Source organism: Pteropus alecto, unplaced genomic scaffold, assembly GCF_000325575.1.
Source record: "Pteropus alecto unplaced genomic scaffold, ASM32557v1 scaffold778, whole genome shotgun sequence".
In the NCBI taxonomy this organism is placed as follows: Eukaryota; Metazoa; Chordata; class Mammalia; order Chiroptera; family Pteropodidae; genus Pteropus; species Pteropus alecto.
Window position 1 is genome coordinate 852047 of NW_006441062.1, and position 27819 is coordinate 879865.

Sequence of the window (27819 nt, forward strand, 5' to 3'; positions counted from 1 at the left end):
CTCTGGTTATTCTAGAGATTCTCAAGGAGAGACCGGTGATCTTTCCACTGTTTCTGCCTCCACAAGACACACTGGATCCCTTAAGTGTTTCAGAAAGCAAAAATAAACGAGAAAACATGTGATGTGGCAATAGATAGAGTTACTCTAATAACTGTTAATTTTATTCTGTATATATAGCTCCAAGCTTTACCTTTTTGGCAGAGACCTTTGGAGCATTGGGTTCTGATTCTGGTCAGCAGCCAACCTGAACTTGCATTTCTATCTTGTGTTGGCAGTGCTCTTTCCTGCTTACTGTCAAAAACTTGTCCTTCTTCACTCTATAGACCCCATCCTTACCATTCCTTGAGACACACCTGATATCTGTCTTTTAGTTTATGACGATTTTCTTCTTTCTCCTAGCCTGCTTCTTTTTCATTTCCTTGGCACTGGTCAATTGTTAAAGCTGGTTTTATGCTCTGGTTATTGTGCTCTGTTTTCTCTTTTCCACCCAGTTCTAAGGCCTTATCTAAGCTTGATCTCACCATTGGACAAGTAGCTTTGCTAGCGTTTTTATTTCCTGGAAAACTGAATGATTTCCACTCCTCCTCATGACTAAAAGCAGCATTTAGTATCTTCCTTCACTAATTTCATGAGTTAAAACCGTTCTTTAAACCACTTAGAGAATGGAGATGATTCAGGCCCTGAGTTCAATCAGCGATCAAATCTTTCTTGGTGTAAATTAATAACTTCTTCGTCATTCCCAGCTTTTCTTTGAAGGTTCTTTAATCAGGTCCCACTCCTGAGAAGCAGTCTAGAATCCTAGTACTGTAATTTCACAATATAAAATAATTTACATGTGGCATAAGCATAAATGAGCTTTGAATTTAAATTGGATTACCCGGTTTGAAATTTAAGCTTCTATTTATTAATAAGTGTGTGACCTTGGGCAAGTACCTAATGTCTCAGAGCTTTCATTTATTCATCTGTCAGAATGAGGTAATACCTGCTAATCTGAAGAAGTTATTACGGGCTCAAATGAAAGCACAGGATGTAAAAGCTCTTAAATTAAAAAGTACTATAAAGGTCTAACATGTTATTATTACTTATAATAACAATCCATATTTCTATCAAAACTTTGTTTTAGGAAGACGTTTTATTCCTAGCTTCTTAAACTTAATGCAAATTTCTGTCAATGTATTGCCACTTGGAAATGTTTATATGTTAAGTCTCATCATTCTATTGTAAAATAATACTAGTTATCTTTTAATAAATTTATGTTATATTATTTTTGTGAAATAATAATTGTCACTCAGTTCTTATTTGGGAACATTAAATTTTTGTAGAAATTTTTGAAAATATAGGAAAGTATAAAATAATTAAAATCATTCATATTCCCACCATTCATGGAACTGATGTTAACATATTGATATATCTCTTCAATATTTTTTCAGTTCATACTTTAGCAAAATTGACATTGGGGTGTATATATTGCTTTGCTATCTATTCTTTGAAATGGGACAAGATATAATGAGCATTTTTAATGTTATTAAATATTTTTCTAACATGATTTTTGCCTGGCATCATATAGTACTATCTTGTATTTGTAATTAATTTAACTAATCTCCTATACTACGTAATTGTATTTTTAGGTACTTTTTGATAAGAATATTTATTATTGTTTTAAATTCATTGTCTCATTCATCCCCATAACAATCCTAGGGAAGTATATATTTTTCATCATCATTTGACAGAAAAACAGTAGAGGCTTTTAGAGACTAATGACCCATGATCCAGTGAGTGACAGAGCTGAGATGCAAGCCCTTAGTCTGCTTCTTCCCAAAGAAGTCTCTATACTTCCTTTAATGCCTCACTGCTTGGCCTCCTATTAAATGAAATGCAGGCTGAAACAAGTGGGTGGGTGGGTAAGTGGGAAAAGAGAGGGGAAGAGAGAAAGAGAGATATTATCTCTATAGCCCATACAAAAAGTGGGTTCTGGTAATGGAGCATGGGGTTTATAGAGGTAAGCCCTAGAGGTTTTAGCTCTTATCAGCATTAGGATTAAAGAAGCATTGAATATACCCCTATCAAGTGCAAACTTTTAAAATCAGGTAATGAAAAAACATAAATTGTTTGGTAATTAAATAAATGAGCCGATTAAAAGGTCATTATTCATAGTTAATTTATTATATTTCCATTTATTCTTAATGTTCTATTATGTACCCAGGCTTTGTGATATTGAAAATATAGAAAAGTGTAAATATTGACTTTATAATTAAGCTGAGTTTTTATACTTAGGTTGCCCTCTTGATCAAAAAAAATGACAGCATTATAGTCATTATTTTTTTAAAAATCATTTGAAGTCATTTAACCTAGAAGTTTGTAGACAGCAATTTAACTATTTAAAAATATTATAATTGTTGTTCTGCTCACATATGATACCAGATATATAATAAAATAATTTCATTAAAGAATATGTAGGATACCAACTTGAAATATATATTCACTGATTTATGTACACTGTCTCTGATTGATTTCAACTTTGTCATGAATAATTTTGGTAGACAATGAAAAAACACAGATCTGACTATATCTTCTAGAGGTTAGTAGTTGCAAATAATCTAGCATGTTCCTCTGAAATATTGGAACTTATGGCAAAAGTACTTAGTAATACAGTTTTGAGGCAGAAGTAGGTAATATTTCTCGCTATGGACCTGTCTCAGTCACCCTTGCGCCAAACTGAATAGAAATATAGGGTTTAGAGGACTCTCTAAATCCGTTTCAGTCTCAAGTCTCCAGCCTCTTTTAGGATCTCGTCATTCTGTGTTTTTACATATTACTGACAGTACATACATTATTCTCCTGTCATCATTAGGACTGCTTGAGCAAACAAAAGAATGTTTTCAATTATCAAACTCAGGTTTCCTTGGAGATACCATCTTTTCCCATGCCATGTTCAGGAACCAAATGTCTCTCAGCCAGTGAGGGGCAAGTTCGACTAACTATTTCTTGCAAAGACTTGGAAATACTACTATAGTATGATGAATGAGGAACTGAAAGGAAAGGAACCATGCTGCTTCTACATTTTAAGTTTAAATGATGGCTTTACAAAGAAAGGATAACTAGTGCCTAATGACCAGAATGCAAGTAATCTAATTATTATTGGCACTTTTGCACACTAAGAATGTGATTTCAAATTTGTAATTATTTATTCAGAGAATTAAAAAATATCCTAAACATTAATGTTTGTGAACACATTTATTTGGAAAAACAAAACAAAACAAAACAAAAAAACACCAAAATCTTCCTTGTAGCAATGTTGAAATACATTTTGGAAAACTTTTTAGCATGTGAAACAAATCATTTAAAAAGCCTCTTTATTCCTGGAGTGGTCAAGTTTGCAGAGACAGGAAGATAGAATGGTGGCTGCTAGGGGCTGGGAGGAGAGGGGCATAAGGAGTTAGTATTTATTGCATACAGAGTTTCAGTTGGAGAAGATGGAAGAGTTCTGGAGATAGATGTTGTCAGTGGTTGCAACAACAGTGTCAGTGTGCTTAGTGCTGTAGAACCGTACTCTTAGAATGGTTAGGGTGATAAATTTTATGGGTGTTTTTTTTTGCCACAATAAAAAATATTTCCTATTTAAATATATTTTTATTTCACTAGGGCAAAATTATTAGAAAGTGAAGCAGTGAATGAGAACCTTCGAAAAAACTTGACGAGAGCCACAGCAAGATCACCGTATTTCAGTGGATCATCATCTTTCTCTCCTACTGTACTATCCTCAGACAAAGAGACCATTGAAATTATAGATCTAGCAAAGAAAGACTTAGAGAAGCTGAAAAGGAAAGAAAAGAAGAAGAAAAAAAGGTAGTGTTATAAAATCACTGCTATATGAATCTTTATTTTCTTTTAGGATATTTTAATTTGTGATTACAATGAATATACATAGTCTCATAAGTATATTAGTAAATGAAATGTCATTTAAATTAGCTGACAATTACAATTATGCTTTTAATGGTTTATTTCTGCTTTTATGTAAAAAAATAAGTTTAATTATAATATGGTAAATAATTTTATTTAGACTATGACAAAGTAAAATTAAAATTAGAAACTATTTTTTTATTTCTTCAAATACCTGCTTCTGCATTCCATTCATCTTTTCTGCAAAGCTTCCTGTACCATTACAACTCAATGTTTTTATTTTTTTCCCCATTTTCTAATGCAATTAAATAGTCTCATGGATAAATTCTAATTCATGTCTAGATTAGTTTAACTAAAGGCTAAACTAATCCATCAGACTGTCATTTAATATCATTTGGTCTCTTAAGTATTTTTTTGCAAGGCTTCTGATTCGATTATGTATAAGTTATTTATTATTTCAGGCTTTCTGAATCTTCCAACAAGGAATTACTCAGCTTTTCACCACTGTTCTAGGCTTTCTTTTCCTGGCATCCAGATAATATCTCCTCTGAAAATCAACAGGGTGAAAAGAAGAGGAGGAAAATAAAAATTTGACCACTTGTAATGTGCGAGTGGTTAAACACTCATAAATTCTTTAAATGTTTATATATTGATTCTATAGTGCAGTCAAATGACTAAGAATATATTTTTAACATGCCAGTCAAATTAATTTTAAGCATTTTTGGCTAGATATTCAAAAGGAGGCAAAGCTATCTTATTTGTCGAATGGCTTGTTGCAGGGGTGCACTTTGTAGAATTATTGACATTTAGTCTACCTGCTTTGTTTATTTAGAAATGTATTTAGGCAAGCAGGCATTCTTTCCTAGCAAAATCAGTTGGTCAAAGTTATTGGATATAAAATTCTTTATATTATTTCTGCTCTGTGTCCTTGAGTTAAAAAAGAATGAATAAAATAATTAAAACAAGGAGCTACACATGTATGGTTAGGAAGTATTGCAATTGAAATTGCATTCTTAAGATACTAATGTCTTAGTAGGTGTTTTTCATGGGTGGCTGATATGGCTGCTTTAAGAAATATATAATGATTTGCTCTTAGGGCAGTTAAAAATGAAATAATGATCATAGAATTATTGAAACTAGTGTGACCCAACATACTGCTTGAATGAAAATGAGATTTTTGCATGTGGCTTATCATTTACTTGCAAAATCTAATTCTGTAGTTGGTCAAAAGTCAAATGTTATCATTTGTTTTTAAAAGTTTGTGTTCATGAATAATAAGTATAATCAAGGATATATTTTTCAAGGCTATGAGCTGATTCTGCTCTTTGAGTTAAATTTAGAGATGTGAGTTTATTCACCTGTCAAATATGAATAATGAAAAAAGATGGAGATCCCATTAGGAACCTAGACTGTTTTTGACATTCTTATAGTGATCATAGGTACTCCAAATTAATACCACTGATGCAGGTTATGTTTGTGACAATACAGGGTTGTAAGCATTTTCACTAATAAAGTATTAAAGGAAAAAAAACCATTTTATTATTAAGATTTGTCTCTGCTGCTTTATCATGAAACTTGTAATTATTTTAAGGTAAAAAACTAAATAAGATAGCAGTTATTTCAAAGTAAAAAAACCATGACATTTCAGTGATTCTGGAGGATGTAATAATTAAGATAAAATAATAGCGTACTTAATACTAAGAAGAACTCAGAAAATGACTGGATTTAAACATAAAAATCCAAGTGAAAAAATTAAGTTATTTCCTAATAAAAAGTGATTTGAGATTTAAAAAATTTCTCAGAAAAAAACCACGCCAGTTAAGGTAAATTGAGAGATGTTACTTTAATCATCTGTGAAAAAAGTGGAAGATAGCTTAGAATGAGAAAAACAAATTAATACTTTCTAAAAATTAATAACTCCTATATGAAGGTTTAAAAATGCTTTATAAAGCATTTTCACATACATGCTATAGCATGTCTTTGTAAAACAAACCTATATAATGTAGTGTGAACCTAGAAAAATTATTTTATGTAACATAAACTCTATAACTGTAAAAGCCGTTAGAACCAGTTAGTGAATTTATATTACTGCATATATAAATTTTTTAAATTTAATAGAATTTTTCTTATCACAGTTTTCAAACACTGTTGTGGATTAAAAAATGAAAACCAATATTATTTTACTCAGCTTGATAAAGCATTTTATTTGTCAACAACTTTTCACTGTAGATTCCAACAACTTTTAGCTGTGCGTAATATAAATTCTTATTTTAAAAATGTAGATAAACTCTCATTTTAACTAAAAGGTTTGCTGCCACAGGTTGAAATAAATAATAAACAAAGAATTCCAGAGTGTTTAGAATGACAGCAGCTTCACTGAAGTTAGTGATTAGTTTTCCACAGGAAATTTTTGGGGCTGTAGTTTCTGTTCAGACATATTGATTCTGGTTGAGTTGTGTCATATGCCTCATATTTATTTATTTTACTTATCAGAGCAGGCATTGCAAAATTTGAGTTCTGCCTCAACCTTACATATACAGTAAGTTCAATTAAAATTTGTTTGGAACTTGGACTGATTTTTCTCTAGAAAGTGTTATAAATGCATAGCGTCCTGGTTTCCTAATTCACTCACAGAAAATAATTTTTACACATTTTATAGTGTGGTAAGAGCAATCCAAAAGGGAGTAGGAAAAAGCAAAAACAGGGAGAAAGAAACTTTCTTTCTTTTTCATCGGTGTAGCCAACCTTTGGAGAAAAAAATGTGAATTTCTGCCTCAGTCATTCTTTATTATTCCCATCTACTGACTCCTGTGTCCCCATGCTGCTTTGGTCCATTCCTCCCTTACACATGTAATTCTACCCTACTCCAAAGTACTCCCAATTTCAAAAGCATCTACTTTCTTCTCTTATCTCCTTCAATTCAAACTGGGGAGCAAAGTCATCTGACTAAAGGAATTCATGCCAGTGGAAATGACTTGTAACCAACAAACTTCTTTTCTATGTTTGTAATTTTGAAAGAGGAAGCATTAATCCAAATACTAAAATTTTGAGCAGCAACCTCATTAAAAAAAAAAAAAAAATCAACTAACGTAGGATAGATTTTTAACCCCTTTCTGGCTGAGAGTTTCCAAAACCTGTCTGGTGCTTGACCTTCGGGTTCAGCTTTCCTAAGATGTTCTGATTCTCATAGCTGCTTTCTTTCCTCTTCACTAAATCCACAAAATTTTTCGAAGCTCCATGTCTTTTAATTTACGTTTTCTATTGTTAGTATTTGGTTTTAGCGGCTACGAGGCCTCTGATATTCTAAGTATTAGTAGGAAGAACAACGACTAGGTAACTTTTTATGTCAGAGTGGCATTCATGTTCAAGGAAGATGTCATAAGTCTTGTTTAAAGTTTCACCTGCTTCAGCATCTAAGTCTTTATCAAAGCTACAACCAATAGCTAATATGCTTGGTTTCAAGGTTGACTCTTCTACCTTTCTGTTGATCTGTAAAATAATCCATAGATGTAAATAGCAAGAAAATAAGAGAGAATAATTGAATAGACTATACTGCCTGTTTTTCAGTTACATAAATCCATGGTCCCCAACCTTTTTGGCACCAGGGACCAGTGCAGTGTTCCTATGAGAATCTAATGCCTGACGACCTGAGATGGAGTTGAGGTGGTGATGCTAGCGCTGGGAAGCGGCTGCAAATACAGATGAAGCTTCCCTTGCTCACCCACTGCTCACCTCCTGCTGTGTGGCCTAGTTCCTAATTGGTCATGGACCAGTACCGGTCCGTGGCTCCGCGGTTGTGGATCCCTGAAAATGTTAGAATGGGTAGCAAGATTTGTGCCTGCCTCTCTGTCCCCTCCCCCTGTCCTGTAGAAGAAGCATTGTAATGGTACTAAATGAACTAAAAACTGAACTCCTTTAAATTATAGAGAAGCGTCAGATTATTAGTTTATTTCTCTGCCACTCTACTGTCTTTTTGAATTATTGATTGCAATGATTTTTTAAAAAGCAATTGGAAAGGCATCTAAAGTTTATCTTCCAATTAGCTCATATCATCCATACATTTCAATATGACTCTTTTGTGTAAGGTAAACAAAAATTCTTCATATTCAAAGTAGAAAATCTGGGCTTTTTGCCAATGAACCATATCTTCTGAGCCATTGTAGCTCATTATCATCAGTATATGCCAAGATTAGAAATAAAGTATTTTTGCGTGTATATGGATAAAGAAAATTTACTATTCACACATTAATCCCCATATTTTTGGATATCTAGCTTTAAATGACTTGCATTATAAAAAACTTCACTCCTTCATCAGACTGCATTATTATTTGTATTTAGTGGTATCAAATTGAAATCTAGAAACACAGATTTCTTAGGCAATGGCTTTGCTTTCCTTTTTCTAGCCATAAGACTAGATGTTTCGATCCCTGGTAAATATCACTCTGTAGACTTTTTTTCTCAAAAAGATCGCTAGTCTCTTCTTGTAATAGCAGTACAAGTAAAAGTTGATTGTGAAAAATAATCACAGTCAACAAACAAAAATCATATGGGAGCATACATGTTATAAAATTAAAATGAGAACTGGCTTGATAAAATAATTCTTTACCTCAGCCTCAATTTCATTTTAAAATATTGATTATTCTGATAAATATTTTTGAAATTCTGGGCAGAAAGGGCTGTCTCAAGATTGCTATATGCTTACTCAGAGTCTAGCACATCTATCTTTTTGTCTACATGACAAGTATTGGTATTCAGTACATTCCATTGAGTACAGATGCCCAATTCTGCATATTTGGTATTCTTTAAGTTATATTTCAAAGTCTTTAAGTACATATTGATAGTTTTTAAAAATACTTTTCAGATTGAAAAATAATCTTACTAATGGAAAGTACTACATTTCTCATTTTATTGCCACCTTTGCCTTAGATGTCCTTTTGGTAGGTAGTTTTAATAACTAGTACAGTGATATTATCAGATTTTAACTTTCAATTAATAAAATTACATTTTACTGATATCATCACCATATTCATTTGACCATAATACATTTCATGTATAATTTTGAAATAGGATTTTTTTTTAGATTAGTGATGTTCAGATGTAGTATATTAAAATAGAAAACAAGTTTTAAAAGTAGTATCCTAGTATGTACTATTAATGATATTTGCATATTATGGTATAAAGGCATTACTTTTTGAAGTTCTTTTAATGATGCCATAAAAAGGTTTTCTGCAAAAGTTTAAAAGGCATAGGGTGTCACTAAAAGTGTGCCTTTGGGGGAAGCTAAGAAAATTGATCCATTTTAGATTAAAAAAAAGCAGTGGTATCCAAACATTCCTACTATTTATATAAATTGAGACTTTATATTTTATTGCTAAGTAATTTCAACTGATAGTCTATATAGTCTTCTTAGATATAATGCTGCTTGTTTTTCTACTTACTTTTTATTCATACAAAATGTATTGCCTTTTTACTGTGTATTGTCCTTTGATAATATCTTTTAAAATTTATTTTAAAGTCTTCAAGCTCATGTATCATTTTTACCTTCTTATCACTCTCGCTTTTTACTGTCTGGTTTGTCCTTCATTGGCTTGGCCTTCCAATACTGTGCCTCGTGATTTTGAAGGCTACAGAAACTTGAGGAAAGCAATCGAGAAGAAAGAAGGTTGGAATATTTCCCAGGTTTTTTTTTATTAAAATGTCATTTAAATACTTAGTTGCCATTCAAAAGAAAATGTGTTGTAGAATTATAGATTGTTTCAGATTAGATTAGCTTGGTGCTCCTAAAAGTAATGCTGATTTTGTAAAATTAACAAAAGCACTATATTTTTAAAAACTACATTTTAAGAATAAAAACCTAGTTACATGAATTAAAATTCAGGCAATTCGTGAGATTTCAGAGTAAACTATCATAATTATGAAGGCCAAAAATTTTTATGCCAAAAATTACCCCCAAAACCCACCATTTGACTTTCAGAATGTATCTTTCAGAAACTTGTGAGCAGATTGGAAATTATTAGTTGGGTGGGAATAGCAGCCTATGCTAAGTCACGGGTGGGCTCTTTTTCTTCTCTTCCTTATTTAGTGTAATCTTTATTGGAGAACAACATTAAAATGGCAACAAAACAAAATGAAACTGTGGCCTTACTTCAGATAAGATTTACAAAGCATTCTTAAGGTCGAATTAGAAAAACAAGTGTTGCTTTCAAAATGTATTTTGAAAATCAAAAACAAGATATCTCTTTTTTTTATTTGAGATTTGAGCAAAATTTAGAAGCACATTTCTCTCTATGATAAACATTTACATTTTTCTTATTGAAAATTATGGTTATTTCAACCAGGATCAATTAGTTTTTTTTACTTATCAGAACTTCTCTTTATAGACTTTTCTAAATAAATTTCCAGGTTATATCGTCAAAATGATTAAGAAAATAAAACTGATTTTAATAATATTTAAGTATTTTGGAAGCCCTACTTTAGAAATTTCATCTCTTACTTAAAGTTAGCCTTTTGAGGATGTTTACTATGCAACAATTAGTTAAATGATAGCTTACTTTAAATATGAAAGCTTAAAAATTATAACTTCTTGAAATTATTTAGTAATTTACATTTTATAGTGATATCATACATATTATATAGTATTCTAAAGTTTCTATAATTCTATTCTACAATTCTGTAACTTATTTAAAATGTTCTATAATTATAATGTAATTTGAATTGTCAAAAAGTCACAATAAAACTCATCTAATTAGTATATGTTTAAGATATTATGTTTATCATTGGAATTAAATTAAGGGCTTAAAATGTGAAATTTCTTTTAGTTTGAAAGGTCAAAATAAGGTACATAAATTAAAGTAGTGTGTGAAAGCATTTTCCCACTATAAAATAGTCAGGTCCTTTAAATGTACTCAGTGGATAGTTTGCATCCAACTTTTACATCATCCCTGAAGGATAGCAAAAGCAGAACAGTTTGATGATCTAGGATGGTTTTTCAGATGTGAATGGGCTTGCAAATCACCTGGGGAGTTTGTTAAGATGAAGATTCTGATTCAGTAGGACTGAGGTGGAGCCTGAGATTGTATATATCTAAAAGGCTCCTGGATGACGCAGATGCTTTCCTGTGTGTGGATTGAATTTTGAGTGCATGATTCTAGAATAGTGGCCCGGGAGCCACAACATCTGGTTTTAATTCCCTTGAGTGGATTAACTTCCTCAGGCCACAGTTTCTTTTTTGGTTGTCAACAAAAATGTTGATATTTGTTGTCAATTGTTAAAGGGGTTAAACCATATGATCACTAGTGTTCCAGCTCCAAGATTCTGATTCTATGTAAAGTGCAAACTTAAATATCTTTCATTGCTGTTTAGGCAGTTATTGTAGGTATCAGTGTGCCTCAGTTTATTGAAGAAAACTTGAGTATTTGAGGTACAATAATGATAAAGTATCAACTTGTATTTTAAAAGCTTAAACCTTAGTGATTTTTAAAGGTAAATTAACAATGTAAAGTTACAACTGTTAATTTTTCTTCATCAGAATTGGCATAAACAGCTACAATATATGAGTTAACTTTATATGAAGTGAAAAGTAACATCTGTTAAGCTGGATACTGGAGGGAGTAGGAGGGTGCCTTGGGTCAAGTGCTTGGAATAAAGTGATTGTATGGCTATAAACCTGAGTAAAAGGGAATTGGGGTTGGAACTGGAAGTAATGAAGGAACCAACAGTAACAAAAAATTGTGAGATGCAACAGTTGCAAGTGAGGAAGGGAGACTGAATAGGGGAGAGGCTAGGGAATGCTGATGGGAGGTATCTTTCCAAACAAATTCTCTTTTCCTAGCCTTTAACCTTAGTCCTAAATCTCAAGTATAGCTCTGTTTGAGTAAATGGAACTGGCCTTTCAATGGGATGATTAGAAGAAAGGGAATGTCTTTCTAGATTCCAGTTTGAACTGCATGATGGTGTAAAATTACCAGTGCTACTATAGTAAAAGTGATGTAAGAGAGGTGGTCAGTATGTTCAGCATTTTTCTCTGACAAAATGATTTAACAACATTCATGGAACCCTGTTATTTACTTAATTCCTTTCCGGTTAAGATTATTTTATTGATATTCCTACTGGTAGTTGCTTCTCACTCTAGAGATATGCTGTCTTCTGTGCATCTTTATGTATCTTTCAATAGGTGCCATTAAACTGTAATATAATTAGTGAGCGAGTCACATAGCCAGAGATGCCAAACAGAGCTGCTCATGTGCAGTCATAGGGATTGAAATATTTATCAAATAGTTACTGCACATTTATCATGCACATCCTCTGAGTGCTGGTGGTATAATGCTGAGCCGAACACACATGATCCCTGCTCTCATGAGGCTTACAGACTAGTGGGGAAGATAGAAATTAAAGAAACAATCCATAAAGAAATACAAATTAAGAACTCTGAAAAGCGTATATAAAGGAAAAGTATAATTCATCTAGTTCTGAGTACAAAAATATTCATGAGAATTGAGACCTAGAGTTAAACATTAGAGTTTAATAATAATAACAGAGCCTAAGTAAAATTAAATTTTTAGTCTAGAAGCTAAAAATAAATCCATGTATTAGGGCAATTATTTAATGTAGCAGAATATCTGAAAGAAATGATAGATGCTATAAAGTTATTCTGATAAAGTTTTTAAACTCGGTCTAGGGGGAATTTTATTTAGAGACTATTAGCTTATCAGAGTATACTTTTTATTCTTAATAATTTAAAAAATGTTACTATAGGACAAGAAGAAATCTATTACATGTAGATTCATTTAAAGTTCACTTTCTTAATATTACTTAGCTGATTAAATGTATAAGTCTAGAAAACAGAGGTATAACTTTTGAACATCATTGATTATGGCTTCTAAACCCCTAAAAGATCTAAAGTGATTTAGGTGTGAAAATCTTTGTCACTATAGATTCTTCTGTCTTCTTCTCAGGGCCACCAGGGCTGAATTAGTTTAGCTATACCCATTGACTGACATCAGTGTGCAGTCAGGGCTGTTAATACTACATTACTGAAGAGGAGGCTTCTATTTGTATGGAGAATCTTGTGGCAGACCCTGGAATTCCTATTCCATTACAGGTCAGGACAGGCTGAACTTCAGACAGTTTTGGTGTACAAAGATCCATTTCTGTGAGAACATTTTGAGAAACAGACTTTGTTGTAGATATGGCCTAGGAAGAAAGAGCCTGTGTAATTACCAGAGAAAACCTGAACACTGATGGATGTAGCCAGTGTAGGCATATTTACTGTGGGCAGATTTGTCCTGGATCTTCAAATTTATTTTTAAATGTATTAGGCATCAATAAAAATGTAGTTTCTATATCTTTGTTTTTAGATGAGGAAAGTTTTATATATTTAGATGAGAAAACAAAAGTATTTGTTTTGATTTTCTTGGATTTTAAATTGCCTACATTCTAGTTAATTGGCTGTTACTGTGTGACTAGTTCTTAGCTGTCTTATCAGGTCTCATGCTCCAGGGTATAATCTATTCCTCAGTGTTTCTGGAAAATAAGTTTTCCTCCAATAATATAAATCACTATACTGTTGGTTGAATAGCAATTTCTATTTTCCTCTGAAGCATCAGACGTGATAACTTTGCTCAGATAATCAACTCTTCTATTTGTTTTCCCAAGTAATTAATGGTTTTTAAAAATCCGAAAGAAAAATGTGAACCATTATTGTCTCTACTTTAATACCATACCCTTTCCTTTCTTCTTTTTAAGTGTTGCTGGTAAAGAAGACAATACAGACACTGACCAAGAGAAGAAAGAAGAAAAGGGTATTTCAGAAAGAGAAAACAATGAATTGGAAGTGGTAAGTAAGAAAGAATGAACTTGTAAATTTTAGTGGATTAGTTTGTTCTTGGTTGCTGATAACTTCAATGTAGAAAAGAGGAATGATTATCATTCATCAATCCATTTTAACTGGTTTTCTTGAAGACCTCCTTTGTTCAGAAATTGTGAACTATAGAATATTGGCAACTCTCATTCTTGTGCATTGTGAAAGCATTGTGTTTAGGGGGGATAGAATACTATGAGAGATGAAGTACTCTTTGATTTAAGACAAAATTATTATGTAATAACCTTAAAATTATAGAATGATTTTTGAACTGATGAAGAGTGAAATGTTTGTGCTTTTGTACTTTGTACTCTAGCAGTGTCTCTTAATGAGTTAATGATTTTGCTTTGCCAATACTGTACTATTAATGGTCACAAACCACACTTTAGGAAGAAAGTCAAGAAGTAAGTGATCATGAGGATGAGGAAGAAGAGGAGGAGGAAGAAGAAGATGACATTGAAGGAGGTGAAAGCTCTGATGAATCAGATTCTGAATCAGATGAAAAAGGTACTGGCCTTTTAGTACAAGGATGAAAATTCATTTTGGGAACTCATTTAAAACATAATGGAAAACTTAACAGTCACCATTTCATCTTGATGAAGTAGCTTTTATAACTGCTACTGCCTTTGAAGGCTCATGTTTATTCCTTTATTGTATTTAGTTGTCATGTGATTTCCATTCTTATTTAAGTACAAATAGTATCTGTTGTCCCTGATCAATGTGAACACTATCTTGTTCATCTTTTTTTAGTTTATGGTTTATCCAGAAGATTTTTTTTTCTAGCTGCTAAGCGAATACTTAGATATATATAGGTGATGATTTTCACATTTTTCCTTGAAAGCTAGAAGTACAATATGCCAGTATTTTTATTTTCTTCTTTTATAAATAGCCAATTATCAGGCAGACTTAGCAAATATTACTTGTGAAATTGCAATCAAGCAAAAGCTGATTGATGAACTAGAAAACAGCCAGAAAAGACTGCAGACACTGAAAAAGCAGTATGAAGAAAAGCTAATGATGTTGCAACATAAAATTCGGGATACTCAGCTCGAAAGAGACCAGGTGCTTCAAAACTTAGGTAAGAATTCTATTTAATTCAAATTAAAGTTCAAAATAAATTGTTGAAATGCATTTTTATTACTTCTTCCTATAGCAGGAAAGAAGTTATGCTAGAAGCCACGTTAAATGTGAATTTGTGTCATTATGTTAAATATTATTTTGTTCTTTCATTCTGGTACCTGTCTAGGCTATTTAATTATTTTGTCCTGAGTTGTGGTAAATTGTTTTAACATTTTGATTTATGCTAGAATTGTGTTTTAAATCTAAAAAAACTTCGATAATTGTTTAACAAGTTTAGAGTAGATAATAAAAGAGAAAGTGATTCAAAGACACTCTGACCTTCTGAGGTTTGTGTTTGGGAGGTAGTTCTTCTCTAAGGTCATGAGTTGTAATCTATGAAATAAAAATCTGTATCTCACAAAAACAAATACAAATATTCTCACCCCCTTTGATCATTTAGGCTCAGTGGAATCTTACTCAGAAGAAAAGGCAAAAAAAGTTAGGTCTGAATATGAAAAGAAACTCCAAGCCATGAATAAAGAACTACAGAGACTTCAGACAGCTCAAAAAGAACATGCAAGGTTGCTTAAAAATCAGTCTCAATATGAAAAGCAATTGAAGAAATTGCAGCAGGATGTGATGGAAATGAAAAAAACAAAGGTATTGATTGTATTTTCCATTAAAGTCTGATCTTGAAGATGCTTATGTCATTTGGGCCCCAAAAAAAATTATTGTGGTTCTTTCCATATTCAGTAAAAAGTAACCCAGTCTTACAAATGATGTGCTTCCTTTGGACAATTAGAAGTTGTTTCTTATAGTCATTCATTATCAAAGCTTTTCTTCAGAGTAGCTGAAAATTATGTAGTCAACAGGGGTTCTCAGACTTTGATGGATATTACTCCTGTTAAAACTCTTACACAAGGTTAACAAAAGTATAAACTATTTCAAGCATGCAGAAAAAGCATAGATAATTACATAATGAACACTATATCTACTATCTAGTTTAAGATATTAAACATTACAGATGTACATAAAGCCTCTTATGTATTTTTTCAGGATCATATTTCTTTTTCCTTGAGAGGTAATAACTATCTTGAATTTGGTGTTTATCATTCCAATGTGTAGAAAAGAATACATTTTCTTCCCTTGACTGAAGGAAGTATGTGAATCTTGATTTTTTTAATCTGTTTTTATTATAGAATCAATTATTCTTAACATTTAGTATGAAAATCAATTTTGCTTCTTTAAAAAAAGCAAATGTGGAAATGATTTAGGAAGTAGATTATTATGTTGTATATTTGCTGATGACTACAACAATAACTTTAATTATTAGGCACTTACTATATGCTAGGCACTGTTACAGGCACTGCACAGGTAATAGCTCTTTGAATTTTCATAATAGTACAATGCCATAGGACTATTATCTCCATTTTCTAGAGAAAACCAAAGCTGAGAGAGATTAAATAACTTGTTCAAGGTCACAAAGCTACTGGTAATCAGTACCAAGAATTCATTCAAGTTATAGAACAACTGAATATTGAATATAAAAAGCATAGAGCACTAAGCAGTTTGATAGACATATTAGAAGTGCATTAGAAATAGAAGTGTATTAATCCCACAAAAATAAGAATTGACCATTTAAAATGTGCAGCAAAAAACATGTTTCCATGTTAAATATTCCTAGAACTTACTTCTATACATATGGTTTATTTAATGAATGTTGTGATAGGGTAATTCCAATAGATGTATTTACCTAATTTTTTAGGTTCGCCTAATGAAACAAATGAAAGAAGAACAAGAAAAAGCTAGATTGACAGAGTCTAGAAGAAACAGAGAGATTGCTCAATTGAAAAAAGATCAACGTAAACGAGATGTGAGTGGACTTTACCTCTCAGTTGTATACAAACATGGTACATTAAATAAGGTTGTTTAATAAATAAGAGAAAAATTTCTGATAACTATAACTATTAAAGACAGGCTAAGGGCAATAATAAGCATTAAGTTTATAATAAGGTGTTTATTACAGTATGTGGGTTATAGTGAATAAATGTAAAAGTTTATGAAAAATACTATAGTATTGTAAATTTTATTGAAGACTTACTTCCTAGGTGATGAGGTTGAAGAAAAAAGGCAAAGAACAACCGATTATCTCTAGAGAGATTAAGGAACCACTTGCAGTGTTGTATAAGACAGAGGTTGTAGGCTGATTCCAAAGAAAGTTTCATCACTAGGATTCTTAGAAATGTTCGTGGGGTAGTAACCGGGCTTCTCTGAAAGAGGCTTTACTAAGAGCTACAACAATTTTTGTATTCTGTGACTCAAGAATTTCACTTCTATGAACTAAGACCAAGAAAATAATCTAAAATAAGAAAAATTGCTGTGGTAAAATCTTCACTTTAGGATTATTTGTAGTAGTGAAAAAGGTAAAAACAATCAATGTGAGAGTAAGGGGAATGATTAACAAATTATAATCCGTCTCATTTAATCAGTTGTTATTTATACACTAAAAATTAGGATTTGAAAATTGCACAGTAAAATGAAAAATGTCTAATGATTTAACATTAAGGGTAAAGTAGCATTTCATATATACATGCTTGATTAAAATGAGGGACAAATTTGAAGGATATATCCCAACATGCTAACTGCAGTTGTGTTAGGGTTATAGGTTATATTGATTTGGTTTTTCTTCTTTCCAAATTTTTGGCAACATTGTTAATTTCATTTATGATTTTTTTTCCTAAAAGAAGAGGTCATCCTTATTGGGGAGATCACTTCATAGGTGATATAAATGTCTAACCACTATGCTGTACACCTGAAATTAATACAGTATTGAATGTCAAATGAAATTAAAAAAAAAAAAAAAAAGAGGTCATTACTTTCTTTTTTCCATTGTTGGTTAAGTTTCAGCCTTTGTTCTTTTTATCTTGCTCAACTTTTTCTAAATACTTCCTGGAGAAAACATGAGCATAAAGCATATTTTAGAAAATAGAAATCTACCCTGGGCGGTAAAGAAAAAACTTTAAAGAGACAGAAAAGAGAGAGTAATGAGGTAGAAAAGTAGATATTTTAGCCAGAAGCCTCCCATATTTAATTTTTTCCCCAGCATATCATTGTATTTTAAAGATCAATGAATTTTGTCACTTTTAATTCCCGAACATTTTAGATCTTGCTTATACCATGTTCTTACTGAAATCAAATAGAAATTTGTTTTAACATTTCGCATATTTTTATCTGTTGTTTTTTAAAAAATTGAGATATAATTAACCTACTGTAAAATTTACTTTTTAAACTGTACAATTCAAGTTTTCAGTATATTCACAAAATTGTGCAACGATTACTACTATTCAATTCCAGAACATTTTTATCGCTCCAAAAGGAAGCACTGTACCCATTAGCAGTCACTCACCATTCTTTCTTCTCCCTGACCTCTGGCAGCCACTAATTTATTTTCTCTCTGTATATATTTGCCTCTTCTGGACATTTCATATAAGTGGAATCATTAAATATGTAGCCTTTTGTGTTTGGCTTCTTTCATTTAGCATATTGTTCTCAAAGTTCATCCATGTTCATTGCTTTTATGGCTATACGAATAGAGCACATCTGTTTATTTCTCAGTTGATAGACATTTGAGTTATTTTCACTTTTTGGCTATTTATTTTGTTTTTAATGAAAACTTTTGAATGACAGGAACATTTTCCTTACATTGTATGCTACTTGTTTATTAATTACTAATTTATATGAGATAGATCACTATTGAACAAATAACTGTTGAGATGGAACTTTTGAATTTTATTTGCAACATATAAGCATATATGATATATAATACTGTGTTATAAAGATATGAAGCTGGCTAATATTTGGACTCCTTTTTTTTATTTGTTGCTTTTTATGCATATCAACCTCTTTTCTAAATTGTTTCTTGTCACGTTTATCTTTGAATCATTAGAGAAAGAAGTACATTGTATACTATTAAAAAATTTGAATGAATAAGCTTGAGATTTGACTTTTAATAGGAAGAAATTTAATGTAGTAACAAGTTTTAAACTATATATTATTTTAATTTTTGGTAGTTTATTTATTTAAAAAGATTTATTTACTTTGCATCTATGTTAATCATGATTACAGGCAATGAAGATATGGTAGTGATAAAATAGAATCCTTTTCTCTAAGAATTCTCATCTGATGAGATAGGAACATGCATAAACATGAAATGAATGACCTGTTTGAATTGGGGGTACAAATATGAGGGGTTATTTGTTATATTAGAGAATTTAAGTCCTCGAAGAAATATCTGTGATCAAGTCCAATTTCTAAACTTTGTCCAAGATCACAGAGTTGAATAAATGACAGAACCAGAACTAGGATCTATTTTCAGTACAAAATTCTTTCCAAATTAGAGCCTTATAAAATGGCTTAAAGTAATTCATAATTAATTGCCTTTATCATATAGAGTACCTAGAAATAAATTGGTAACCAGTACTCACATGTTTTATTATTCATTTACTTTACCTAACATCATAACATTTCTAAAGTTATCATAAAATTCAATACAATTAATATATGACCTCTCCATATTTAAAACAGAGTTTATAATTACTATATATATTGTAAAATGCCTCTGTTGAAAAGAATCTAAGCTGTGTTTCTTCCTGTTCATGCCTGAGCCAGCAAAACAAAATGTCTAACAAAAATAAGATGAGATAATATTTGTAAAGCACTTAGAAAAGTACTTGAATACAGTAAGCCCTCTATGAGTGTTTGTTAAATAAAAGTATATGTCACAGAGACAACTTTATTTTTCAGAGAGATATAGCTATATCAATATGCATTTGTGTTTACTTGAATAAAATATATCCCTAATAATGGATGCAAGGTTGTTGTTAGCTCAGATTCTGCTAAGAATTCTTATAGTTCCCAGCGGGAATGAGGAAATATGTTAATGTAGGAGTAGGAAATGCTGTGTCTTTCAGTTTTCTATTCTAATTTATTCAATATTATTTTATAGCATCAACTTAGACTTCTGGAAGCCCAAAAAAGAAACCAAGAAGTGGTTCTTCGTCGTAAAACCGAAGAGGCAAGTTGTCCATTTGGAGGAAACATTCTGGCTTTGAGATAAATAATGTATATGTATAGACTAAGAAAATGAGTCAGTCTCTGTTCCTATTTCAGGTTACAGCTCTACGTCGGCAAGTAAGGCCCATGTCAGATAAAGTGGCTGGGAAAGTCACTCGGAAGCTGAGCTCATCTGATACCCCCGTGCAGGACACAGGTTCCAGTGCAGCTGCTGTAGAAGCAGATACATCAAGGGCAGTGGCCCAGCAGAAGATGAGAATTCCTGTAGCAAGAGTCCAGGCCTTACCAACGCCCACAACAAATGGAACCAGGTCAACATGATTCTTCTCTTTCTCCCGACATGTTTGTAGCATTATTACTGATGTTGGACTTAATGAAAAACAGCACATTGTTTGCTCGTATGTAATCAAATAAGCACATAAGTAATTATATTTGTCTGTTTTTATATAATTATAGAAAAAAATATCAGAGAAAAGGATTGACTGGCCGAGTGTTTACCTCCAAGGCAGCTCGCATGAAGTGGCAACTTCTTGAGCGCAGAGTCACAGATATCATCATGCAGAAAATGACTATTTCCAATATGGAGGCTGATATGAATAGACTACTCAAGGTGTGGAAAATAAAAAGTAGATATGTTCTTCCTTAGCTGACTGTTAATTCTAGTTTTTCAAACATGTTCTCTGGTTAGATTTAATACTAATCAAGTTTCCTTTAGGTGAGTTTTGATTGCATTGTGTATGAGTAGATGAACATCAACTTTTTAAAGTTGTGGTAAAAACAGATAACACGAAGTATACCGTTTTAACAAATTTTTAAGTGCACAATACAGTATTGTTACTATAGGCACAATGTTGTTCAGCAGACCTCTGGGACTTACTCATCTGGCACAAATGAAATGTTGTACCCATTGAAGAACAACTCCCCACTTACCCCTGTCCCCAGCCCCTGGCAATCACCATTCTACCTACTGCTTCTATGAGTTTGACTATTTTAGATAACTCATATAAGGGGAATCCTTAAGTATTTGTCTTTCTGTGACTCGCTTATTTTACTTAATGTAATGTTCTCAAGGTCTTGGATGAACATCATTTCTTAAAATCCAACCTATTTTCTCATTAGCAACGGGAAGAACTCACAAAAAGACGAGAAAAACTTTCAAAAAGAAGGGAAAAGATCATCAAGGAGAATGGAGAGGGAGATAAAAATGTGGTCAACATCAATGAGGAGATGGAGTCATTAACTGCTAATATAGATTACATTAATGACAGTATTTCCGATTGTCAAGCCAACATCATGCAGATGGAAGAAGCAAAGGTTTGTAATTTAAAAAAATGTTTAATGAAATGGCTTAACGAAAAGTGTTTTTTTATTATTAAAAGCATTTTGAATTTTTATATGTAGGGATTTTCTATTTATTGGTTTAATATGATTCTTAGGTTTTGCATGTGTACCACTACTTGCCCAATCTCCAGATTTCTCTGCTGATTTTGTGATATTATTCATTGTTTGTAAAACAATGAATTCTTAACTGCTAAAATGTGTCTTATCTTTTCAACTAGACTGTATGTTTCTTAGGATAGGGATCATATTTTACACTATTCTGAGAAGTCTCATTAGCTAACGCAGTACTACCAAATAAATACATGAAACAACAGGCTTTTGCTTTCTGTTTAAATATAGTTAGCTCAAAGTAATGTCACGTCTTATTGCTGATTTGATGTAGGAAGAAGGAGAAACACTGGATATCACTGCAGTCATTAATGCTTGCACGCTTACAGAAGCCCGATACCTGCTAGATCACTTCCTGTCAATGGGCATAAATAAGGTAAGATCTGACTGCACTATGATTGAAAAAAGTAAGTTTTGATTAATTCATTTTAGTTTTATCTTTTTCTAATGACCTGTTCTTTTGTAATGAGGAAGATGATTCTTTTTAATTAGAAAGTATTCTTTTTACCTTTTTTTAAAGTTAAGAAAAGTCAGCAATATTTAGATCAATTCCATTAGTTTGTCATCTATTGTGTTTGTGTATTAGAACAGATAAACAACTTAAAGAAGAAATATTCCTTCTTTTACTTTAACAAAGGAAAAATTAAAAGAAAATCACAGGTTGCAAACATATATGGTATCATAACTTTGGTTTAATACTGATTCTTTACAGATAAAAAAAAAAAATTTAGTCTCCCTAAACGTTGAAGGTGATAATGATTTCTGACTCACTTTTTTTCTCATGTCAGGGTTGTGCCTAGACCCTTTATGTTATGTTCTCTTAACTTATTTTTCTCAAGTAGGTATTATTCATATTCTGTATATGAGGAAACTGAGAATCAGGAAGATAAGGTAACTTGCTCAAGCTCACCAAGCTCGTTAAGTGGAGGAACTCAGATGAATCAAGATCTGATGTCAAAATCCATATATGATGTGCATTTGCTGTTTAATGCAGATCTTTGTGTGGTAGATTCTATTTTATATGTATGACCTAAGATAATTTTATTTATATTTTTGGTGTTGTTTCAGGGTCTTCAGGCCGCCCAGAAAGAGGCTCAAATTAAAGTACTCGAAGGTCGCCTTAAACAAACTGAAATAACCAGTGCTACACAAAACCAGCTCTTATTCCATATGTTAAAGGAGAAAGCAGAATTAAACCCTGAGCTAGATGCTTTACTAGGCCATGCTTTACAAGGTAATTGGGACAAAATTTTAGTTAAATGAATTGCATGGTAGCTTTGTTCTTTGAGTATGCTATAACTCTTTCTCCTATAGTTTGACTGAATAGATGCTATATTTACTTATGCTTTTATTAATTATTTCTTCTCTAATTTGCATGTATAAATTTTGGGAGATGTAATTATTGTCATTCCAAGAAATGATTACCAATGTTAAAAGGCTTATTTAACCTTATTAAGCAATTAGGTTTTATGGATAAAGAAGATCAAGTTTCTGAATTGGTTATTTAAATTATTGATAATATTAACCAAGTGTCATTACTTTGCATATCTAACTGCCTTAAAAATAAATTTATAAGTTTTTCTTATGGCATCTATTCTACACATCTTATAAATGGTACATAATCTTGTTTTATGTGGGAGTTCTTAACATTGGATCTGTTTTGATTGGAGTATTGCTTTTTGTTTCCTTTTTGCTGTTATTTACACAGATCTAGATAGCGTACCATTAGGTAAGTATGTTTAGCTTTCTGTGTACCCTACGGCTGCATGAATTACTAATTGTTCATGTACACTAATTGCGGTACATCTTATTTTTTAAATTTTTATTGGCAACCGCTGGTTTTTGCATGATATGTTTTGAAATGTACCCATGATCACAAACATACTAAGTCTTTTGTCTTCCTTATACATTCCTGATTTTAAAATTCTTAGATGTTTAAAGAAGTATGCTTTATTTGAACTCCAATTGTGGCTCTAGTTTCATAAGCCCTTCTTTCTCTATCTTATAGGAAAAAAAAGGAGCATATATTTCTTTTTAATATTTAAATATATCTCTTAACTTATATCTGTTGTTTTAACCTCATAAATAACTTTCTTTGGTATATATCTTTGGTCTGTATTTGTCTTTGGTATATATTTCCTAGATTCTCAACTATTCTCCATTTTTGTAAAATTAAACACATATATTTTAATGCTATAAATTGAATAAAACTATCCAAGGGATTTTATATGAACAGATTGGAACAATATTTATAATCATAACATATTTTCAGGTTATGAGGAGTTTTAGTGATCATCGCATATAGAGATTTTTAACATTTTTCTCTTGCCACCACTACATTCATATGGACTACACCCACCTGTCAGTCATCTCTGTGCTCCTCTTAGTGATTAGATACTTGAAAGAGTATCAGGACAATTTTATTTCCTGTGATTTTTCTGAATGATTATTTTGGAGAACTTTTGATTACAACCTGATCTGAACTTTTTTTTCTAATCACACAGCAGTCCAAAGTTTTCTAAATGCTTATACTTAAAGGATGAGGAATGTAAGTGAAAGATTAAATGGAATTACCTCTCTGTGTCATTAGAATAAACATAATCTAATGTTTGTGTAACATCATTTAAATTTATTTTAAATTTAAATGATGTTACACAAATAAAGTACATGAGCTATATGATTTTTTAGATGCTTATACTTCATGTTAATCTCAAAGTAGTATTTCCTTGAGCTCACCTACTTTTAAGCTGCTCAAGGTATAACGAGTATAGGTAGGAAAAGTAGAATTGGTTATATCCTAACTAAAGCTGCCAAAGTTCCTAGATTATAACCAGAATTTTTGCCATTCCATGTGTTATAAACACATTTCTTTTCCTCCTCCTCTTTGTTCTTTTTCTTAGTGGCTCAACTTATAGTAATACATAAATTCCTATTTCAGTCCATTAGCTCTTTTCACTCAGAAGAAAAATGCAGTGCTCTCTTTGATGTCCTTTTTTTGCGGAAAATATTAAGCTGCCAATATTATGAGTTGTGTACTTTTTCACAAGTGTCAAACAACTTTCAATTATCTATAGCTGGAAGAAAGATCAGAAGCAGAGAGAGCAAACCCATTTAACTGATGTAACCTATGTCTCATTGCAGAAATTTGCCCTAGGAATTAGGGCCATAAATCTAGCCCAGAGGTGCTTGGAGGAACAGCATGGAAGGAGAAAAAGAAAATGAAAAGTTAAATCCACAGAAGCTAGATAGTCTTATATACATTGATTTAAAAAACATTTATTTAGCTCCAATTTTATTTCGAGCATTGAGCAAAGTGCTGGGATTCAAAGATGGATAAGTCTTTGAACAAAAGTTAGCCCTTATGGGTTTGATTCCTTGCTGTGGGTGACAGACTATGAACAGATTATGATACATTATAGTGAGAGCAGTGATTGAGATATATAGAGGGGTTTATGAGAGCAGAATGGGGCTACCCAACAAGAAGGGAGGGTCAATGAAGGCTTTCTGGAGGAGGTGATATTTAAGCTGAAGAAAAAGTTAGCAGGGCAAAAGACAAAGTTGAAGGGGAACCAGAGAAGAGTGACTTCAGGCAGTGACTAAGCTAAAGCATGAAGATTTAGCCACAGTCTTGTGAGCATGAGGCCTTCAAGTAGGTTGGTGCTCTGGAGCAACAAGTACATGGCATAGACTGATGTAACTTAAGGATAGAGGCGAGCCAGGGCCAGCACCCCATGCTAATAGGCTGTAGTTTTGTAGCTTTGAAGAACATCTTTATTTTCTCTTCTTTCCCCACCTATATTAGGGTCCTTAAGATCATCCCTGTCATTGGATATTTGCTAGAAGACTTTTAGGGATCAGCAAATTGTATTCACAGGAAAGATTCATGAAAGCAATGTAGGAAAGTTACACAGCTGTGTCATAACGGAAAAAAACACAAGTGGGCTCTGGAGGAATCTGTGTCTGGACTTCCTCATGTTCTCTCCTTTCCATGAGAGATTACATGGAATGTATTCTTCCTCCTGGAAGGAAAATGCTGCAACAGCATGTGTGCAATGTTTATGTCCAGGGAATCCACTAGAGACTCAGCACCCGAGATTTTTACTGAGGACTGGTCACATAGGTACCCTCTGCCTAGTACAAACCAGGATTCCAGCCTCCCAGAAGGAAAGCAGGAGTTTGGCATAAGCCATATTGTTTGCACCAACATGCTAGGTACATTGAGTTATTCTCATTTATTAACTGGTGACGGGACACTCTGGCAGCCACATTTCCAGATGCCGGACAAAGTTCAACCTTGTAAGCAGGCCTTTCTAAGGACAGCAGTTTCCAGGCTGCTAGGTTAACTCTTTCTGTACACTACTTTTTATTTTTTTAAATGACTTTTTTTTTTTTTAAAATAACTTAAAGAAAAGACTTAAAAAATATTTGGTCAACTTCCTGTAAAGTGAAATTGTGCAACTTTACACTGGTATGGATGAACTTTAAGACATTTGGGAGTTACAAGTTTTTGCCTTTAGCCTTAATTCTGTGGCGATGAGAAAAGAAGCTGGAGTTGGACTGAATTATGTTCTCGGAGGTGAGAGTATGACAGTGAGGTGATGGTGTGTGTCCTCCCTCCCACATGGCCATAGTGCTAATACTGAGCTCAGTCCTGTAGAGAGGTCTGATTTGGTAACTGTCTAGGTGGCACCTGTATTCTCTGGCTGGATGGGATATGTCAAACCATAGTTATCTCTAAATATGACATACGTGTATAAGCAGGAGTTAAGTAGGTTTTATTAAGTGCTCACCTGTTGTCTAACTGGTTTCATCACATCGTACAAGAAAAATACTAGCCACGCGTAGCCCGCTTTTACACATGGGAAAATAAAGGTTAGGTTTGCGCATCAGAGAAAAGAATGAGTTGACTTATGTGTGCAATCTACCTATATGATAGAGCTAAAAGGGGATGAATCATTTATATTTTTATTAATAATATGTTATTTATAATGCTGTCTTTAGTTTTGTGGAATGATTTTGTAATAAAATGTCTGTTTTAAAAATCAGTGCTGATGTGATGGGTTCACTGACATTTTAAATAGTTTACTTTCAGTGGCTGTTTTATTTATTGGCTTCTTACTAGTTTTATTTGTTTGCTTTTTCTCCTCCTTTTTGCTAGTCTGCTAGAGTTGTTATGAAATAGCATTGGTTTATTTGTATTCATTTACAAAACCGTTGCATGCAAACCTATTGTTTTTGTCTTTTGTGTTCACGTGAATGAGCTGCATGCTGTTGTGTAACTTCTGAATACCTTCACATACACACATGCTCTCTCTCTACTTGAAAACAAAAATAAAAGCAAAGGAAAATATTTAAGTAAGTTAACATAACATGATGAAGTATAGCAAGTATGTTTACGCATATACTTTTCGAAGTTGGCTTAGTACAATAAAGGGAGCTCATGCAGCATTTACTTTAGTTTTGTATTTTACTCAGTGAGTTTTTATATATTTGGATGTCAGGGGATAAATACATACTCTGAAAAAATATATAATTACACATACTCTGATAAATACATGATTTCATTTTCATCCAGAATGTCGTTCTTCTCCATTTTATCATTCGAACTTGTGGTTTTCCTATTTTGAACGTGTTTTTATTCCTCATCCTATGATGCATAATCAAAAGATTTTCTTAGAAATATTTTGCTGCATTTCTGTTTTGATTCAGTTACTAAAACCAAAGTGCCCATCTTGAAACCTTGGGCTGATGTTTATTGTAGCATAGAGATTGTTGTCATCATTCAGATTGTGACATGTGGATAATACTTACATTTTGGACATTTTTTTTAGAAAATGTAGAGGATAGTACTGATGAGGATGCACCTTTAAACAGCCCAGGATCAGAAGGAAGGTAAGAGAGCCTTTGGAAACTTAATAGAATTTACTTGTTTCTGTAATATTTTTAATACTTTTATCTTGTTGCTTCAAACAATTACATTATGCAACAAATAATTTTGAATTTTATGGCTAATAGCACTAACAACAGTAATATGGAAACCAAACTAAGTTATGTGTAACGACCACAAACATTAAAATAAAATAGTGGAATATTTAAGGAAGGAAAATGACTTTTTAAAATTAGTTCATTTTGATTTTAAATACTGTCTTTCTTTTTTCTCTAGATAGGTATACACAATTTTTTTCCCCATAGTTGTAAACATAGAGGATATATAGTTTTCTATAATAAATTCTCTTTTAATTTTGTGGTTATTTATTTGCAAACAGCACGCTGTCTTCAGACCTTATGAAGCTTTGTGGTGAAGTGAAACCTAAAAACAAGGTAAGGAGGATTAAAAAATGCCAGGTAAACATTTTTTCCCCCTGTTTTTTGTTATCTCTATTAAATACATAAACCTCAGGCTTGATCCTTCATAGGTTAACAAGTAGGCATGCTTTTACCAAAGCGTCCATGTATAAGAAATTTATTTTTATCATATT

At 32.3% G+C, this 27819-nt stretch overlaps 1 protein-coding gene across 1 annotated transcript in view; it reads left to right on the forward strand.

Moving 5' to 3' along the window:
- The window catches only part of KIF21A (kinesin family member 21A), a 132189-nt gene that overhangs the window by 77846 nt on the left and 26524 nt on the right, over positions 1–27819 (forward strand). Inside the window, 15 exon segments of the mRNA XM_015594359.2 lie at positions 3643–3846; positions 13645–13735; positions 14149–14266; positions 14649–14837; positions 15279–15478; positions 16584–16691; positions 19824–19892; positions 19988–20202; positions 20348–20501; positions 21011–21205; positions 21615–21716; positions 22409–22574; positions 23049–23069; positions 27172–27232; positions 27607–27661. Coding sequence (XP_015449845.1) covers positions 3643–3846; positions 13645–13735; positions 14149–14266; positions 14649–14837; positions 15279–15478; positions 16584–16691; positions 19824–19892; positions 19988–20202; positions 20348–20501; positions 21011–21205; positions 21615–21716; positions 22409–22574; positions 23049–23069; positions 27172–27232; positions 27607–27661 — 1948 coding nt within the window.